Source organism: Vulpes lagopus, chromosome 16 (assembly GCF_018345385.1).
Source record: "Vulpes lagopus strain Blue_001 chromosome 16, ASM1834538v1, whole genome shotgun sequence".
NCBI lineage: Eukaryota > Metazoa > Chordata > Mammalia > Carnivora > Canidae > Vulpes > Vulpes lagopus.
This window is the reverse complement of record NC_054839.1, coordinates 45,674,667-45,695,104: the sequence shown is the minus strand read 5'-3', so window position 1 is coordinate 45,695,104 and position 20,438 is coordinate 45,674,667. Positions and strand designations below refer to the sequence as shown.

At 36.8% G+C, this 20,438-nt stretch overlaps 1 protein-coding gene across 2 annotated transcripts in view; it reads right to left on the bottom strand.

The window, feature by feature from the left end:
- DIAPH3 (diaphanous related formin 3) overlaps positions 1-20,438 on the bottom strand; it is a 496,533-nt gene that overhangs the window by 431,672 nt on the left and 44,423 nt on the right. For both annotated transcript variants that reach the window (XM_041731170.1, XM_041731169.1), the window contains one exon: positions 17,620-17,787. In XM_041731170.1, coding sequence (XP_041587104.1) covers positions 17,620-17,787 — 168 coding nt within the window. The remainder of the gene's footprint in view (positions 1-17,619; positions 17,788-20,438) is intronic.

Sequence of the window (20,438 nt, the reverse complement as noted above, 5' to 3'; positions counted from 1 at the left end):
AAAAGAAGAGACTTACTTCCTAATTGGTGAAAGAGCATGCCTAAACTTTATCATAATACTTATTCTTCTTAAAATTCCTCTAACCATTTTATTGGTTCAACGAACTCTCACCAGGCAAAATCCAATGCTCCTAAATCATTTATTTTCTCATTTATCTGGATCTAAAGAGAAACAACTAGGCATTGACATTATTCCCCCCTGACAAACACAACCCATGAATCAACTTGACAATTGCCTTAATACTTCTCTTTTCCTCCTCCTCCTATTTGGATTATTATTCAGATTGCTTTTAAGCCACCTTTCCCTAAACTTTTCAATTTCTACCTAAAAGAAAGGGAAAGGGACAACTAATAGATCAAAACAAACCATTCCCACACAACCACTCTCATTTTATCTGATCAACCTTAAATATACTTTAAGTTGTTAGGAAATAAAAAATACTCATGATACAGAAAAGCAGATTTGTAAAGAATGCTAATACTTGAAATAAACTGCTAGTGGGAATCTATAGCAACCAATAAACAGAATTAACATAAAAGAATCTTTCTTGGTTTAGCTTTTCATTCCAACTATGGGTAAGATATCACCTCCACATTCAACACAAACAGGCACTCATTCATTTATCTGAATAGAGACATAGCCATGCATAAATCCTCAAGACCAAGGATTAAGGAGGAAAAAAGTGATAGGGAAAGAAATAGGAAATAGAGTCTTTCACAGGTATCCAAAGAGTGAGAAGATGGAATAAAGTTAGCAAGATGGTAAGGCACCTGGCTGGTTCAGCTGGTTAAGTGATCAACTCTTGGTTTAAGTTCAGGTATGTTCTCAGGGTCCTGAGATCCAGCCCCAGGTGGGGTTCCCTGCTAACCAGAGTCCCCCTGAGATTCTTTCTCTCCCTCTGCCCCACCCCACCACCTTCCACATGTGTGAGCTCTCTCTCCCTCCCTCCCTCCTCACATGTGCACACTCTCGCAAATAAGTTTTTAAAAATATAAAAAGAAGTTAACAAGATCAATCCTTCTCCCACCAACTACAGTAAGTATCAAAACATATGTATGTGGTCATATATTCTATTTTATAAGTTCATTGAGCTTTTTTTTTCTTCTTCTTCTGGACCTTATACTTCAAATACATCTGATTTGTTTATAAAAAGACATTCAAAAAAAAAAAGACATTCAATATTTAACTCTACATGTGCTAATTTTTTTTTCATTTGATTGCTTAAACACAGTGTTACCAAGGCCGAAAAAACAGATAACTAGACAATACATGCAATATGCACTGTGAAGTCACTATGGAGACAGAGATGAGTGAAGTTAAATATCTGTTGTCCACTAACATACATTTCTTAGAAAAAAAGTTCATATAGCAGAGTTCTCATTAAAGAAGTTCTGGACAGTTCTGGACAGCCTGGGTGGCTCAGCGGTTTAGCGCCACCTTCAGCTCAGGGTGATCCTGGAGACCCAGGATCAAATCAAACGTCAGGCCTCCTGCAAGGAGCCTGCTTCTCCCTCTGCCTGTGTCTCTGCCTGTCTCTGTCTGTCTCTATCTCTGTGTCTCTTATGAATAAATAAAATCTTTTTTAAAAAAAAGTATTTACGGGATCCCTGGGTGGCGCAGCGGTTTGGTGCCTGCCTTTGGCCCAGGGCGCGATCCTGGAGACCCAGGATCGAATCTCACATCGGGCTCCCGGTGCATGGAGCCTGCTTCTCCCTCTGCCTGTGTCTCTGCCTCTCTCTCTCTGTCTCTCTCTCACTATCATAAATAAATAATAAAAAAATTTTTTAAAAAAAAGTTTTTACAGTTCTAATGAATCAACAAGTAAAATAAATATCAGAGTCACTCACTTAATCAGAAAATACACAGTTTAAAAAAAAAAAAAAAAGTTAGCAGGATCAAGAATCTACCTTACTGGAAAGGCCAGTCTAGTGAGGAAATAACCATAACTCAAGTAACTGAAATGTAAAATGAGAAAAGACCTTTCTAAATACTTTAGGGAGAGAAAAATTGAACATATTAACTCTTGTCTAGGGTTTTTAGAAAAAATGTTATGGAACTGATTGTGTTTCATCTTCATTTCAGAAGCAGAGAGGACTTAAAAAAAAAAAAAAAAACAGGTGGAGTACTTATTTGGAGCCAGAAGAGGACTTTTTTAAGAAGCTGCAGTACATAGAAATAAGAACAGCTTCTCAGTCCCCTAATTCAAGGTTTATTATGTTTGGAATGAAATCTCAGATTTGAAAAATACTCATCACTTTCAAGAAGACAGTTTTAACTTTTATTGTACAGTTCTACTCAGTACAATGGAAAAGGAGTAAAAAACATAAGTTTCTCACATATATTCTGTTAGGACACAAAATAATATAAGGGAATCTACAAATAAAAACTAGTGAGAATTCTGTAATGTTACCAGGTACCAAAATTCATAACAAAGATTGGCAATATTTAGTTTAAAAAAAATTTAAGGGCAGCCCAGGTGGCTCAGCGGTTTAGCGCTGTCTTCAGCCCAGGGCCTGATCCTGGAGACCCGGGATAGAGTCGCACATCAGGCTCCCTGCATGGAGCCTGCTTCTCCCTCTGCCTGTCTCTCTCTCTCTCTCTGTGACTCTCATGAATAAATAAAACCTTTAAAAAAATTTTAAGATAGTTACATATCAGAAATAAAAAATAAACCAAATAGATGTACAAGGCCCCTAGGGAGAAAAACCATAAATTTTTACTGTTTAAGGAACTAAAAAATTTAGAGATAACACATACAATATTCACAGAAGGGAAAACTTATCACAGAAGTATTCATTTTGCATAAATCAATAAATTCATTGAAATTCCGATCAAGATCCCAAGAGGGTTTATAATGGAACTTAACTGATTTTAAAATTAATATAAAAACACAAATGCTCAAGAATAGTCAAGATGATTTTGAATAGAGGGAGGGGGTCTTAGATAATAAGGCTTAATATACAGCTATAGTAACTAAAACAATGGATGTAAATGAGAGTTAGACAAATAGACTAATGGACAAAATCAAATCTCGAAAACAAATCCACATACATGGCAGGAACTTGACTTTTACCAGGGGAGGTATGATAAATGAAGGATAAGAAGGACTATTAAATCAATGATAACAGAAAAAAAAAAAAAAAAAACAGTAAATCCACATAGGAGAAAAACTGTATCCATATCTTACAAGACATACGGATATGGAATCCTAAAATACAGAACAGATTTATGATGTCAGGATCAAGAAGGATTTCTTAAATATACAAAAAGCCAAGACCTTAAAGAGATGGATAAGTCAGTCCACATGGAATTTTACAGTTCTGTACCTTAATCCATCTACCCCTAAAGAAAGTAAAAAAGACAAGACCTCGACTGGGACAAGATGCTTTACAGCTTATAAATGGACATGAATATTAATCCAAATAGGTGACAATTTCTATAAATCAATATTAAAAAAGACAAAATCTCTAGTAATAAAATAGGCAAAAGATATGAAGAAATTTATCAAAGAATAAACCAAAGGGCTAATAAATGTGTGAGATGTTCAAACTTATGATCATTACAAAATGAATTATTTAAAGTAAGAGGTAACCTGTTTACAATTAACAGACCTACAATTAAAAAGCTTTATAGTACCAATGAAAATTCAGGGACATTCTACAAATTAACCAAGTGGAATCTTCAAAAATGTGAAATTCAAAACATAAAAGGAAAGTATGAGGACTATTCCAAAATTAAGGAGATTTTAAAAACTTGACAGTTGAATGAAACATATGATTCTAAACTGTATTCTTTTCCTATAAAGACCATTTTTGATACTACAGATAAAACCTGAATAAGGTCTGAGCATTGGGTGATAGAAATTGATCACTGTTAACTTTCTTATTTGGGTGGTTGTATTGTGGTTATGCTGAAGAATGTCCTTTATTTGCAGGGACTAATACTAAAAACTAGTAGATTATGGGACATGAAGTCAGCGACCTACCATCAATGGTTAAGAAAAAAGTTTCTATACATTAAAAAGTTTCTATACATTATTACACAGAAAGTTTGACACAGGAATGAAACTATCAGATTCAGGGTATTGTTCACCTTCAAGAATTAAGGAAGAAAAAAAAAGAATTAAGGAAGAAGAACGGAATTAAAGAGTATACAAGGCACTTCAATTATATCTGTGGTGGTGTTTGTTATGTTCTATTTTTTTGTATACTTGAAATATCCTATTTAACAAAAGCATCTTTCAACAAAAGTAGATTCAACATTACACAATGAAAATAGTTTCAAAAGTCAAATTGTGAACACCTTTACTATTATCTATGCTTCCCCACACTACAAGCTGATATATGTATTAAACAGGTCATCTAAGCTCTTAATACCAGTAGACACCTAAAGCACATGCTTAAGAGATAATGATAGGGTTTTATAAATGTGTTCTCTCCTATATTAGATAAAGCTGACAAACATCTTCCCAAGAAAAGATTAGGGCATCACTATTCATACTTATATACTTTGTACAATTTTAGGAGACCATTTTTCTTCCATTATTAGAAGTGATGACAGGAAGTCCAGAATTTAAAAACCTTGCCAAAATAATCTTATCATCAGTAGCACTCATTTAATGTCTATTAGTGATCACATCGAGATAGGTGACCTTTCTTGCATAGTTTTCATTCTTTCAGAGAGAAGTGAGAAATCAAAACAGAAAGCTATGAATGCATGAAATCTCTCTCCTATTATTTTAATATTTTTTATGTAACTGAGAAAACTGGCAATTAAAGTAATTTCCATCTAAGCAGAACTGCAGGTAAGAAGAATGTGGTATCTTAGAAATCTTAAAAGTTAGGAACATGCAAATAACAGGCAATTATTTAAGATAAACCAGTTGGATGCTGCTGCATGAATTTAATCTAGTGGGAGATCAAAATAACAAAGGAGAAGTTCTACCAGGGATTTACACACAAGCAACTGTGAGAGACAGGTTTAAAGAGTGCTAGGTCTGATAGAACATGGAAAAGTGTCAAAGAAGAGTAATGTTTGGGCCAGAACTTAAAGAGTAAGAGTTCTTTAGCAGAGACATGGAAGGGTGAATCGAAGACTAGTGCAATAACCCAGGGAAGAGGTAATGAAAGCTTCAACAGATTAGAAACAAAACCAGGAGCTATTAAGGACAGAAATGAATGGATGTGACTAATGCCTGAGTGGGACCAAGAAGGATTCCCAGATCTCAGTGTGGGCTTCTGAGAGAGAATTAAGGAAGGAGCAGTTTTGTGAGGAATTTATTTTGTTTAAAAGAATAAGACAGAACGGTGAAGTCAACAAGATGGCAACATAGGTCATTGATTGCCAAAGTTGACAGATACCCCCTACAAAGGCAATTAACTATCCATAGGCCAGATAGCACTATGAAAATCCCAGAAACCAGGAATAAAGCTGAAGCATGCCCCTGACTGAAAAGACGGTAAGGATGGTATTAAAAATCGGTATTCATGACACCTAAAGTAAAAAATTTCCAATAACTGATCCCAAATAAATAGAGGTCTATCCGCTGACAAAAAATTCCAAATAATCCTCTTTGAAGAGCTCTGAAACAAAAGGTATTCAAAGATAAGTCATTTGATGTTTTCTAGTCAAAGGAGCAAAATGAAAGTAAAAAATGTCTATGGGACACCAACAAGAGAAACAAAATATCCATTGTAGAAATCTCCGGAGGAAAAAAAAAAGGTACAGAAAGTCTAAAGTGATAATGGCTGAATACTTCCCTAACTTGGGATGAGAAATGGACATCCAGATTCAAAAGTTCCAAGGGTTTCCAAATAGGTTGGACCCAAAAAGGGCTGCAACTGAGACACATTATAATTAAATGGCCAAAAGTCACAAAGAGAATGTTGAAAGCATACAAAGGAAAAGGGACTAGTCACATATAAGGGAGACCCCCAAGACTATTAGCAGATTACCCAGTGGACACTTTCCAGGACAAATGAAAGAAACACTCAAAGTGCTGAAAGGAAAAAAAAAAAAATTCAACAAAGAACGCCATATCCAGCAAAGCTGTCCTTCATAAATAAAGGAGAGATAAGGACTTTCTGAAAGCTGACAGAGTTCATCACCGGTAACCTTCCTTACAAGAAATGCTAAAAGAAATTCTCAAGCTGAAATAAAAGGACACTGATCATCACCAAAAAGTATAGGAAAATATAAAACTCATTCACTAAAAAATTCCTATTCTGATTCTGTAATATTGTAATGGTGATGCATAAGTCACTTACAATGCTAGTTTTAAAAGGTTAATAAACCTATGAACTATAATTTGTTACTGATAGACAATACTAAAAGTAATGCAAATTGTAACACAACCTAAAAAGTAAAAGAAATTGTCAGCATAAACCAGGTTATTTTAACTCTAAGATCTTAATACAAGCCTCATGGTAACCACCAGGGGAAATCTTTTGGTTAGTATAAGGTATAAGGTATCATAACATACTGCCACAAAAAGTCAATCACAAATGACCACCACCACCACAATGAAGGAACAAAAGAATAGTAAATCTTTATTATTAAATATAAATAAATAAAATTATCTTAAAAGATACAAAATGGCTGAATGGATTTTAAGAAGATCCAATGATAAGCTACCTACAAGAGAAACACTTTAGCTGTAGGGGTATATGTAGGCTAAGAGTAAAGGAACGGAAAAATCTATTCCAAACAAACAGTAACCAAAAGATATCACTTTTGGGGCCCCTGAATGGCTTAGGTAAACATCAGCCTTCAGTTCAGGTCATGACCCCAGAGTCTTGGGATGGCGCCCCACATCAGAGCTCCCTACTCAGCAGGGAATCTGCTTCTCCCTCTCCCTCCACCAGCTTGTTCTCTGTCTTTCATTATCACCCTCAAATAGATAATAAAATCTTAAAAATAAGAAAGAAATCACTTCTATCAGGAAAAATAGACCAGCTAAAAATGGTCACAAAAGATGAAAATATGTAATGATACAGTCAATTCATTCAGAAGCTAAAAAACAAATCTAAATATTTATGCACCCAATATCTGAGAACTTAAAAATATCCAGTAGATATTACAGAACTGAGGAGAAATTAACCACAATACGATTACCCCACACTCTTATCCAGACAAAATCAGTCAGGAAAGACCAAATTTAAACAATACTATAGAATGGATATATACAAAGCCTACCATTTATTAGCAGCAAAATACTAATTCTTCTCAAACACACATGGAACATTTTCAGGATTTAGCATGTTAGGCCACAAAACAAGCCTCAAAAAAAAAAAAATTCAACAAGATAAAATTCCAAGTATCTTTTTTGATCATGATGGTGAGATACTAGAAGACAGTAACAAGAGGAAAGCTGGAAAATTCAAACATGTGGAAATTTAACAATACCATCTTGCACAATCAATGGGACAAAGAAGAAATGAAAAGGGAAAAATAAAAATACCTGAAGACAAATGAGAACAGAATCACAACATACCAATACCAGTAGGATACAGTAAAAGCAGTGCTATGAGGCAAGTTTAATGCAGGCATTTACTGCTATAAACTGTAAACAGAAATATCCCAAATTAGGGCACCTGGGTGGCTCAACTCATTGAGCAGCTGACTCTTGGTTTCAGCTCAGGTCAAGATCTAAAGGTACTGCATCCAGGTCCTAGCTCAGCTGGGTGTCAGCTTGAGGATTCACTCTCTTCTCCTCTATCCCTCCCCCAACTCTCATGTGTGTGTGCACACATATGCGTGCTCTTGCTCTAAATAAATAAATCCTTAAAAGAAAAGAAATATCCCCAATTAATAAGCTAGCTTTATAGCTCAAGGAACTGAAGAAAAAATACTAAGCCCAAAATTAAAGAAATAATAAAGATTAGAAGAAAAACAGAGAATGTTTTTTAAATGGCAGAGGGGGGGTGGTTATCATGAAACCAAGAAGTGGGTTCGAAAGGAAAAAAATGTTCAATTCTTAGGTAAAGAGAGAACCCCCAGAATCAGAAATGAAGGAGGAAACATTACAAATGCTACCACTGATATACAAAGCGTCATAAGAGACTACTGCAAACAATTATATACACACCAACAAATTGGACAACCTAGAAGCTATGGATAAATTACCAGAAACACACAACTTGCCAAAACTGAATCACAAAGAACACACCAATAGAGCACTGAAATTTAATCAGTAATCAAAAATCACCCAAAAGCCAAGACCAATTTCACTGGGTAGCAAAACACTTAAGAATTAATATCAATTTTCCTCAAACTCTTCCAAAAGAATGAAGAGGAGAGAACACTCCCAAACTCTACCAAGCTATCATTACCCTGATGCCAAAACCAGACAAGGATACAAGAGTACTATAGGCTACTATGACCAATGAAATTAGATGCAGAAATTCAACAAAATACTAGCAAATCAAATTAAGTAGTACATTAAAAGTGATCATACACCATGAATAAGTGGGATTCATTTGACAAAATTCCACATCCAGTCATGATAAAAATTCAGTAAACTGGGAAGAGAGGGAGCATACCTCAACATAATAAAGGCTACATGATAAGCCCACAGTTCACCTGTCCTCAATTGGTTACTGACTGAAAGTTTTTCCTCCAAGATCAGTAACAAGACAAGGGTGCTTACTCTCACCACTCCTAAGCAACCCAATACTAGAAGTCTTAGCCAGAGCAGAGGCAAGAAATAAAAGAAATAAAAGAAATTGGAAAGGAAGAAGTAATACTGTCACTATTTATAGAGGATATTATATATAGAAAACCCTGAAGGCTTCATCAAAAAACTGAGAATAGATGAATTCAGTAAAGTGGCGGATATATATATATATATATATAAACAAAAATCAGTTGCATTTATGTACACTAACAATGAACTATCTGAAAAAGAAATTAATCTCATTTACAATAGAATGGGAAGTCAATAAAACAGGAATAAATTTAGTCAGGGAGATAAAAGATCTGTACACTGAAAAGTCTAAAGCCATTGATGAAAAAAATGAGGACACAAATAAATGGAAAATATTCTATGCTCATAGGTAAGAATTAGTATTGTTAAAATATTCATCCTACCTAGAGCCATCTATAAAGTCGATGCAATCCCTATCAAGATTCCAACCACATTTTTATAGAAACAAAAACAATCTTACGACTCGTATGGAACCAGAGAATACCAGGAATAACCAAAGCAATCTTGAAAAATAAAGGTGGAAGCATCATACTTCTTGATTTCAAACTACATTACAAAACTACAGTAATCAAAATACTATATTGGCATAAAAACAGATACTTAGATCAATGGAAAAGAATCAAGAGCTCAGGAAGAAACCCACACATATATGGTCAGTTAATATCTGACAAGAAAGCCAAGAATACTCCATGCAAAAGATGGTCTCTTCAGTAAACAGTGTTGTGAAAACTGGATAATCACAAGCAAAAAACAAAACAAAACAAAACACATGCAATTGCACCCTTGCCTTACACCACTCAAAAAATTAATTCAAAATGGATTAAAGACTTAAAATTAAGACCTAAAACTATAAAATTCCGAGAAGAAAATACAGGAGGGAAGCTCACAGACATTGTCTTGAGCAATGTTTTTTGAACAGGACAAAAAAATCATAAGCAATAAAAATAACATGTAGGCTTTCATCAAATTTGCACAGAAGCAGCCATCAATAAAATGAAAAGGCAACCTACAGAATGGTAGAAAAATTTGCAAACCACACATCTGATAAAAGAGTAATATACAAAACATACAAGGAACTCATACAACTCAAAGCAGAGAAGGAAATCTTATTAAAAAGTAGAACAGAATAAACCTCTATTCCAAAGAGGATAAACAAGTGACCAACAGTTTCATGAAAAGGCATTCAGCATCACTAATGAGCAGGAAAATCCAAATCAAAAACCACAAGAGGATATCACTTCATAGCTATTAAAATATTGGTTAGCAAAAAGCTATCCAGTGCTAGCAAGAAAGGAGAAAAGGGAACCCTTGTGCACCATTGGTGGGAATGTAAACTGTTACAACCACTGTGGAAAATAATATGGAAATTTATCAAAAAAAATTAAAACCAGAACTACTGTCTGATTTTAGCGATCCCACTTCTGGGTACACATCCAAAGGAAATGAAAACTACTCTCTGGAAGAGATACTTGTATCCCCATGTTCACAGTATTATTTATGATAATAAGAAATGCCAAAAACCTAAGTGTTCAGATAAATGGATAAAGAAACTAGTGTATGTGTACATACACACACATACACACACACACACACAGAATATTACTCAGCCATAAGAAAGGAAATCCTGCCATTTGCAAAAGTGTGGGTAAATCCTGAGGGCACTATGCTAGGTGAAATAAATCAAAGAAATACTACAGAGTATTTTATATGCAATCTAAAAATAACAAACTCCCAAAAACAGTAGATTAGTGGTTGTCAGGAGCTGCCAAATGGAGGAAATGGATGAAGGTGGTCAAAGAGTACAAATTTGCAGTTCTAAGACAAGTAAATTCTCAGGATCTAATGTACAGCTTGGTCAATCTAATTAATTCCGTATTGCATACTTGAAAATTGCTAAGAGTAAATCTTAAAAGTTCTTTTTAATATATATATATTTGAGAGAGTAGGGGTAGGAGCAAAGGGGAAGAAATCCTCAAGCCAGCATCCTGCCAAGTACAGAGCCGGATGGGGGCTTGATCCCAGGACCCTGAGATCATGACGTGAGTCGAAATCAAGACGGACACTCAACTGACTGAGCCACCCAGGACCCCTAAATCTTAAAAATTCTAACCATGACATTGAGGGTAGGGAATAGTAACTATGTGAGGTGACAGGGGTGTTAACTACCCTTACTGTGATAATCATTTAGAAATATATACACTCCAATCACTATGTAGTACACCTGAAACTAATGTAATACCGTGTGGCAACTATACCTCAATAAAACAAAATAAATATCTGGGCCATTATAAAACATTAAAAAATACATATATCCTTCTATCAAATCACACTGTATACCTTAAGCTTACACAATGTCAACTATAGCTCAATAAAGCTGGGAAAATATCAAAAGAAAAAGGTTAAGATCAGTTTCTGGTTTGTTGAGGTTTAGCATCTTTTAGAGAGCTTGATTATAGCTGCTCTCCTGAAGACACAGCTAAGCATCAAAATATTGGGGATATTCTAACATGGAAGAGCTCCCATGCCCAATGAGAAATCTGTAAGGAACCAAAGTGGATAAAAGAAAAGGCCAGAGGGCAAGAGGCAACACTCTGAAGGAAGTGAAAATCAGAACAGGAAATCTAGAAAGGAAACTGGTAAAGACTGGCCAGAGAAGAGGAAAATCTGAAGAAAAGGAATGCCATGGTAACTAAAGGAAAGAGAAATGCAGATGAGAGGGAATGGTCAGCAGGGTTACATGTAAGATCTAATGATTAGAAAGCCACTTACAGTTAGAAGGGTAAACATCTGGAGTAGCAAGAAGGAACCAGAGTAGTTTAGACTTCAGAGAGGACAGATTCTGAAGAGAATGAGAAAGGACAGGAACAAGGGGCAAAGGATACACTAGCTTCCCATGGATAGTGGGTGCATCCCAGAGAAGCAGCAGCCCTGGGCCATCTAAGAGATCCTGCATCCAGAAGGCAACACCAGCAAAGGAATGGGCTCATGGAAGACCAGGGCAGAGGACCAAAGGAGATGTCACCAGTGACAAGGGAATTATAGGCAAGACTGGGGAGCAGAGGACACAAAATGGCACAGGAGAAAAGAACTGGCATTTGTGATCTCCTATACCTGTAATAGGCAAAATGGTCCCCCAAAGACATCCATGCCCTAATCTCTGGTGCTATAAATAAGTTCTATTACATGGCAAAAGGGGACTTTGCAGATGTATTACGTTGGGCTGTCTGGGTAAGCCTAATATAATACATAAACCCTTAAAAGCAGAGAACTTTCTAAAAGATGGAGACAAGAGATGCCACAGGAGAAGGCATACAGATTCTAAGCAGGAGACCGATTTGAGGTAACTGAGAGGTAGCGGCCCACACAAAGGATAGGAAGGAGGCCTCTGGAAGCTAAGGCAGCCTACGATGACAACAAGGATCTCAGTCCTACAGCAGCGAGGAACTAGATTAAGTCCATCATTGAACTTGGAAGAGGTTCTTCCCAAAGCATGTGTTAAGAGCCCAACCATCAGACACTGATTTTAGACTTGTGAAACCAGAGAAACCAGGGGAGCCAGAACCTGGACTTTGATTTGCAAAACTAGGAGGCAGTATTTTGACACTTAAAGCCACCAAATCAGCTGTAATTTGTTACAGCGACAACAAAAACACCACCCCAGGGCGTCCCTACCCTGGGCCAGAAACATATTCTTATTCCTCCTCTCCTTGCCTCCCATCTAGTCCTGGAGCAGACAGATGCAGTCTAGAGAGCAGAGCAAAGTAAGGTAGACAAACAGAGGAGGCCAAGCTCCCTACCCAACAAGTGTCCCTACTAGAGACTTGAAGTGGAGCCAGCTTGTAAGGGGGAAAGGGAGAAGCTTTTTTTGGGGGGTGGGGGGGAGGAATCAAAATTATTTTTATTGATCTTTCTATTTAATCTCAAAGCCTGGGACCTGCCTGGGATTTCGCCTAGAGGCAGGTAAGAATAAGCCAAGGGGGCTGATATAAAGAGGCAACAGCTACAGCAAATAAATCACTTTCAACTTGTACCTACCACATTCAACTCGTTCAAGCATCAGTTAACATAGACCTACAGTAAATTCAATAGTAAATGCTGGAACTTGAATTCCAGAAATCAAATGTGTATATACAAGATGTTCCCACAGCTATTTCACAAAGCTAGATAAATAGAGAAACCAAGAGGAGCTTTCGGGTAATAATTTCACTTTTACCAAAACACAAATGGGAGAAAGAGCCCTTAAGTAGTCTAAGTGTTGGGACGCCTGGTTGGCTCAGCCATTGAACATCTGCTTTCGGCTCAGGGTGTGATCCCAGGGTCCAGGATCAAGGCCTTCATCGGGCTCTGTGTGAGGAACCTGCTACTCCCTCTGCCTATGTCTCTGCCTCTCTGTCCCTCATGAATAAATAAAATCTTAAAAAAAAAAAAAAAAGTCTAAGTGCTGGTCACTGATTAAAAAACAAAACCCAACCCAAACCTTACCCAAAAACCCACTGAAACTATTACTCAGAGACCAAGTAAATCCAGCTCCAAAATAAAAATGAAGAGATCACAAATATTCAAGTATTACTCTGTACCTCTCATTAAGTAATCAAGTCAGCACACTGAAGACTTAAAAAAAGTTCATAAAAAGTTTTTACTTTATCTAAAAATTACTTCAATACCTTTGGTAAAGTTAAATAAGGCTTTAAAAATTGCACAATGTCGGGCAGCCCAGGTGGCTCAGCGGTTTAGCTCCACCTTCAGCCCAGAGCGTGATCCTGGAGATCTGGGATCAAGTCCCCATGTCAGGCTCCCTGCATGGAACCTGCTTCTCTCTCTCTCTCTCTCTCTCTCTCTCTCTCTCTCTCTCTCTCTGTCTCTCATGAATAAACAAAATCTTAAAAAAAAAAATTGCACAATGTCAAAACTAAAAATTTAGATGCAAATTTTAAATGGTAAGAAACCCCTGTAGGTGCAAATGCCAAGACATTAAAACTGCAATTCAATGGGACTTCTTCAAAAGAATAAAAGTACTATGAACAAGGGCATCTGGTGGCACAGTCCATTAAGCATCCTACTCTTGAATTTGGCTGAGGTCATGATCTCACGGTGGTGGGATGGAGCCCCACATCACTGGGCTTTGTGCTCAACAGGGATTCTGCTCAAGATTCTCTCCCTCTTCCTCTGCCCCTTCCTCCACTCTCTTTCATTCCATCAATAAATAAAAAAATTTTTAAAGTGCTACCTATATCCAGCATTCTCTACAGACTTAGGAACAGCTTTAAATTTGTCAAAAATGCAATACCCTGAAAAGCCTGAGAAATATCATTTACCAACATTAGTGAAAGGAAAAGACCCTTCTCACAGCCTCAGAACCATCAGCAGGTCTTCCACTATAATATATTGTCATGCGGTCAATCAGAAAAGGGAAGAGAAGAACCTATTCCTCATTAAAAAAAAAAAAAAAAAAAAAAACAAGACCTTAGTTCTCACAAACTTACTTATTAGCAAACTGGCCAGCCCTGACCCATCAATGATTTCATCTTACTTCTGCTGAGTAAAATGAGTTTGATTCCAAACGATTTTCTGCCAACAGGGATATCTGTTTAAGATTTAACAGGCGATCGGGCCCAGTTATTAAATATGTATTGTGTAAACACTTCAAAGATGCCAATATCCCTCTGCCCTACACATAACTACAAAAGGTTCAGAGTCTTACTCTTCTCCTAAGAGCAACTGAAAAATACCTCAAATAATCACAGTCGGTACAGAATACCGTGAACTATATTCAGTAGTCAAGGTAGTTGTACTTTTAATGGCTTGTGGTGTTAAGATTTGGCCTTGTGAAGATCTAACATCAATAGCCTACTCACTCTGCATACTCAGATGGTACCAGCAATTATGATCAAAAAGGAAAACTTAAAATAGTCACAAGGGAATGAAAAAAAAGTATCCTTCTAGAATCTCCTAGGTAATTTAATTGAGTGGTTCCACATATGGTACATGAAATGAGGGTGTAGCTAAGGGCACTTTATCATCTTGAGTCCTCCAAGGTGGTATTGAAGAGAACTACCAAGATATAACCCTCATTAACAGAGGCAAAAGCTAGCAAAATATAAACCAAAAGAAAACAAAAGTGCCCACTTTGGCAGCTCATATGCTAAAATTGCGGGGGGGGGGGGGGTTGTTCAAGTCTGAAATAATATCAACCCACAGGGACAAAAGAGTTAAAAAGAATTATACATGTGTAGTTAATGAAACCTAAATGTAGTTAATCGAGCACCTTTATCAAGAGGATGCCTGGGTGGCTCAGTGGTTGAGCATCACATGTCTCAGAGCATGATCCCAAGTCCAGTGATCAGGCCCCACATCACGCTCCCCGCAGGAAGCCTGCTTCTCCCTCTGCCTCTGTCTCTGCCTCTGTGTGTCTCTCATGGATAAATAAATAAAATCTTAAAAAAAAAAAAAAAAGAACTAACATAACAGGTAAGAATATCCCAAGCCTAGGTTTCAGGTAAAACAATACTAATGAAACCTATTGCTCAGTGATGAAAAGTTAGGAATCACTAACACTAATTAATCCTATAGAGATACAAATTAGGCATGCTCTCTATGGCCTTCTAAAGCTCCATTTAGAACACCGGACACAAGTATTTGATGAACAGAAAATAAGCCATTATAAAGGTAAATATTTTGGTGATTCCAGCTGAATAATAGTCTCAAATTTCAAACACATCTTACACTCTAAATAAGTGAATTTTCCTAAAAACTCATTAGGCTGTCAAAACCAGCAGATGAAATAAAAGAGATAAAATAAATTCTGAGTTGAAATATTATACAACTCTTCAGAATGGCATACAAAATCCTCTCCTAATTGGCCCCAAATTATCATTCCAGTCTCATTTTTCAAACCTGTCACAGGTTCTCCCCATGAGCTATTTGCACCTAGCTCTGTCTTGGCTCACTGTCATCTCCCCTTCTAAGAGAGAATGCCCTTTTCCTCTGCTTATTCCAACCCTGTAAGACAATGCCTGCCTCTAAGTCCATCTGCTCTCTGAAATTTCCTTAAGCTACTATAATAACCTTTCAATTTTGGCTTCCCCTGAAGCTAATGAGGTATCTCACAACTTAATTTCTTCCTACTCTGAATTTATAAAGAACTTAACCATTAATTACCACCCTCCGGCACTTCTTATTTAATTTTTCAAACATTTGTTTTGACTCCTAGGAGATAAGCAGCTTGAGGGTAAGAACTATATAGGTAACCATTTAGATGCAATTAGCTTTCATTTTGTGACAAATGATTTTGAACATACTTAACATAGTGGGTTGTGGATCAAATAAGGTTAGCCATGAACAGAGTCAGAATCTCCATTTTTTTTTGGAACCAACTGAAGGCAACTTCTAACAACACTGTGTGGCTCCACCAGAAAAGGCACACCCCAAATGACTAAGTTCTAGTCTCCTCAGATTTAAATGTTCTAGGACCACATGAACCTGGTTATCCTGAGAACTAAGAGAGGCATCAAACAAGAAAAAAAGATCAACAAATTCAGCACACATAACATACACAGCACCATGATCATCATTCTAAAATGCAAATGAACCCCAACAGAGCACTTAGGTAATCTTTAAGATTCAAAATGTATCATTTGAATGAATCACTGAACTCCACCTCTGAAACTAATAATAATTATATGTTAATTAATTGAATTTAAATTTTTAAAAATTAAAAATTAAAAGCTGGGTAAGTATCAGGTACTATGCCAAGTGCTGCTTTCCACAGCTAAATGTTAATCCCCACAGGCAACATTTAAAAGAGCCATTATCAATCTTCCACTAGATAAAGTATAAGTGAAAAATGGGAGCTAAGAGGCTTGCTCAAGCTAATGACAGAAGAAAACTTCAAAGTCCGGTCTTCAACTCTAAAATCTGCACTCTTTGAACATGTCATGATATGAGAAACAACCAGAAGTCATTGCCGAACGTAACTCCTATGCCATGTAAGTTTGGGGAAGTTATCTTTCTCATCACAAGGTCCCTGTTACTTTGGGGCTTGGTTCCTTTCGTGATTAGGATATAGAAAATCCCATAGAGGGATGCCTGGGTGGCTCAGTGGTTGAGCGTCTGCCTTTGACTCAGGTCATGATTCCAGAGTCCTGGGATGGAGTCTGGCAATGCACTCCCTGCATGAAGCCTGCTTCTCCCTCTGCCTGTGTCTCTGCTCTTCTTTCTCTGTGTTTCTCAGGAATAAATAAATAAAATCTTTAAAAAAATAAGAGAGAAGAAAATCCTATGGAGACATGGAACAATAGCTTAGTTTTAACTTACAGGGGATCTGGCCTGATCCTAAGTGGATAATCTTTGCTGCATGTATTTCTTGTTCATGTGTCCCAAGAGAGATCAGCTTCCTAAGAGAGAGGACTCAGAGGCGGTAGTATTCCTGGGTCCAGCTTGTACAGAACTACTTCTGAACTAGGCACTTTACTCTGATTATCATTTGTGGCTGGGGGACTGGTTAGCAGTTCTACTTCTAAAAACATAATGGAATTTTTTTCATTTATGCAGTTTTGCTACAACGGCAGTCATGTTACAATATATAAATGTATCAAATTAACAAGTTATACAGCTTATATTTATACACTATATGTCCAATATAGCCAATAAACAACTTATCATTTGATACTTGAGAGGGGTTTTTTATGTACTCTATATATTAAACATATACACAAAACAAACGAAACTAGCATGCAAACTTTCCTCTGGTTCTTATTTTTGTAATCCTAAAGCTCTGTACACCTAAAGTGCTATCTTCAATGACAAAAGAAATCACCCTATGGAACACAAGTCTTAAATGTTTACTGTTCCATTAACATGATTAGAAGCTAAGGTTTTTACATCAACCACTTTATGAAAAATGTCAGAATTCTTACCATCATCTTTTCGAAAAGTTCTAAGACTTCATTCTCTGACAGTGACTTTGGAATGTTTTCCATCATCTCTGAAGAGCAATCATTGCTTGCAAATGCAGTCTTCAGGTTAGAAAGTGGAGGTCTCTCTTTCTTGCTCCCTGGAATTCTTATGCTGGCAAATTTATCCAGCTACAAAGATAAAGTAGCACATATGTTAATATCTCCTTCAACAACATTTATCTAATTGCCAAAATAAAAAACCCACAGGGTCAATCACATTATCACTATGATTTCATCAGAAGCCATATAGCTTTAGAATCTCTAAAATTGTTAAAAACAAAATGTTTTCGGTAACCATCCTGTCTAAAGGCAGAAGAGAAAATCAGACAACCTCCAAAAGATTCCTTCTAATCTTAAATTACAGAATTAAGATTCTAATGGCAGGCGACCTTTGCTTTACAGATTAGCAAACTAAGCAGTTTTATAAAAGGTAACTGGGCTAATTTAGTAGTTGGCAATCAAACTAATATTTAGTGTCTTAGCTCCCAGCCCTCTTGTCCAGTGCCCTTTTCATAATGCATACTATGAACCGTGATTTAGGAATTCTAAGAGTTGAATTCTACTTATACCTCCAGAACTTGTAGATCTGATAAATACCACATTTCTCTTCATTCAGGCTGGTCTGTATTTGAATTTCATGAGCAACTATAGAGTAAGATGGCTAAAGCCTCAGAATATAAAGCCACGGTTTTTGCTATAATGGGATTTCTTCTATTAAATGAAATAGTTCACTGATATTTCAAAGTGCACAGATATTAGTTTATAAAGCTAATTGTTTATTCATTGAAAATTACTTTATTTCATAAATTGTATTCCTCACATAAAACCCAAACTCAAAGTTACAAGTGGTAACAACCAAAAAGGCAAAAAAAATGCCTTAAAGTACTTAATAGGAGTATACTCAAAAATCACTCTGAATTGTTCAGTGTAACTATACATTATTTTTGCCATAATGTATATATCAATTTGTGCTATTCGTGGTAGCTACTAGCCACATGTGGTTATTTAAATGTAAATTAAAAGTCCAGTTCTTTGGACTGGCAGTTGCACTAGCCACATGTCAAGTCAAGAGCCACATGTCAAAGCACATATAAACCATTCCCATCATCACAAAAAATTCAATCAGATAGTGCTAGTATAGCCCATTAAAGAAATGTGATATAAAACACTGAATTTAAAAGGACAAGTCTTCACAGTATTATTTCACTGAAGAAACAAGATTTAAGTAAGATGCAAAGATAAACACTATCTTTCAAAACAGATCTTTAAGTTCACGGTGAAGATAAAGCCTAGGAAAAATGCCACATAAGACACGCACACATGGTCCATCAAACAGGATGTAATCCTTAAAGTACTAAGAACAGGACAGCTTCCAGTAGGATTTAGAAAGTAACAAAATACCACCACTGCTCTCATCCTCATAACAAAAACAAGCCAGAAAACCTCCAGAGTTAGTTTCTGTTGTCTTCAACCCATCGGGGCTGAGGACTCACCAGAACTCCTGGAAAGACTACCAAGAAATGACAAGGGGCTTTTGATCCTGACAAACAGTTATAGACCAGTAAGTTAAATAAGGATAAAGAAAAACCAGCCAGATTTTTAATGAACTATTGACAGCATGGATTCTGGCAGGAGACTAGAATTCCAGGGAGCCCCAGGTATGAAGCAAGTCTACACCCACCTACCCAGGCTTCCCCTCAGGCCTTTACCCAGTGTATGAGCTAGAAGCGGGAGGGAGGGCAAGATGCCTCAAGGCATGAAGTGTCCCAGGAGGCCTCTCCCCAGGCAAAGAGCCTTGTCTTCCCAAACATTCTCAATTAGGCAAAAGACAGGAGAGCAGCCTCAAAGACAGATTCTGGACCTTCAGAGAATAAATGACAACTGCCACCTGAAGAGGGGGGTAGATACCAGGTCAGAGAGATCTCCTGAAGAAACAGAGCTGCAAGTAGAATGGAAAACAAAGAGAACTCTACATTAACCCTGGAAAGGGCATCAGAACTTTAAAGCAGAAAGAGTTATCCCAGTCTTGAAAACGAATAGTTCAGTTGGAAAGCCAAAAGCAGAATGCCTGAATCTCATTAGTGCTAAGAAACCCTGAAGCCCCAGAGGACACTAATCAAATTAAAACAGCACCTTTGCCAAACCCAGTTCAACTAGACATGACACCAACTAGGCCCCCAAGTCCAGCAGCCTGAAAAAAAGGCACACCCTTTCTTAGAAGTGTTAATTTCCCCAGTATTTAAATAAAATGTCCACCATATAATCAGATACTGCTAGATTCACAAAGGACCAAGGAAATGTCACACACAGACAAAAAGCAACAGAACTAGAGATGGGCTGGATGATGGACTTACTAGTCAGACCATTTCAAGGGATATTTATAGAAACGCTGAAGAACATAAAGAAGAGTGGACACAATGTAAGATGGGCAATTTCAGCAACAGAGTCATGGAGATTATTTTTAAAGACAGATTAAAATTTAAAATGTATCAACAAATGAAGAATCCATTAGGTGTACTCCAGAATAACCTGAACACTGCTGAGAAAAGAACTGGTGAACCTAAACCTAGATTGAAAAAATCATGCAGATTGAAACACCACGAAAAAAACACCAGAGAAACCAAGAGCTGTGATACAAAATGAAGCACTGTAACATAAGTGTAATTGAGGACCAGAAAAAGCAAATGATACCGAAGATCTATTTCAGGAGGTAAGGACTGAAATAATTGATTTTTCAGAAATCAATTCTTGGATACAAGAAGCACAGCTAACTATTAAGA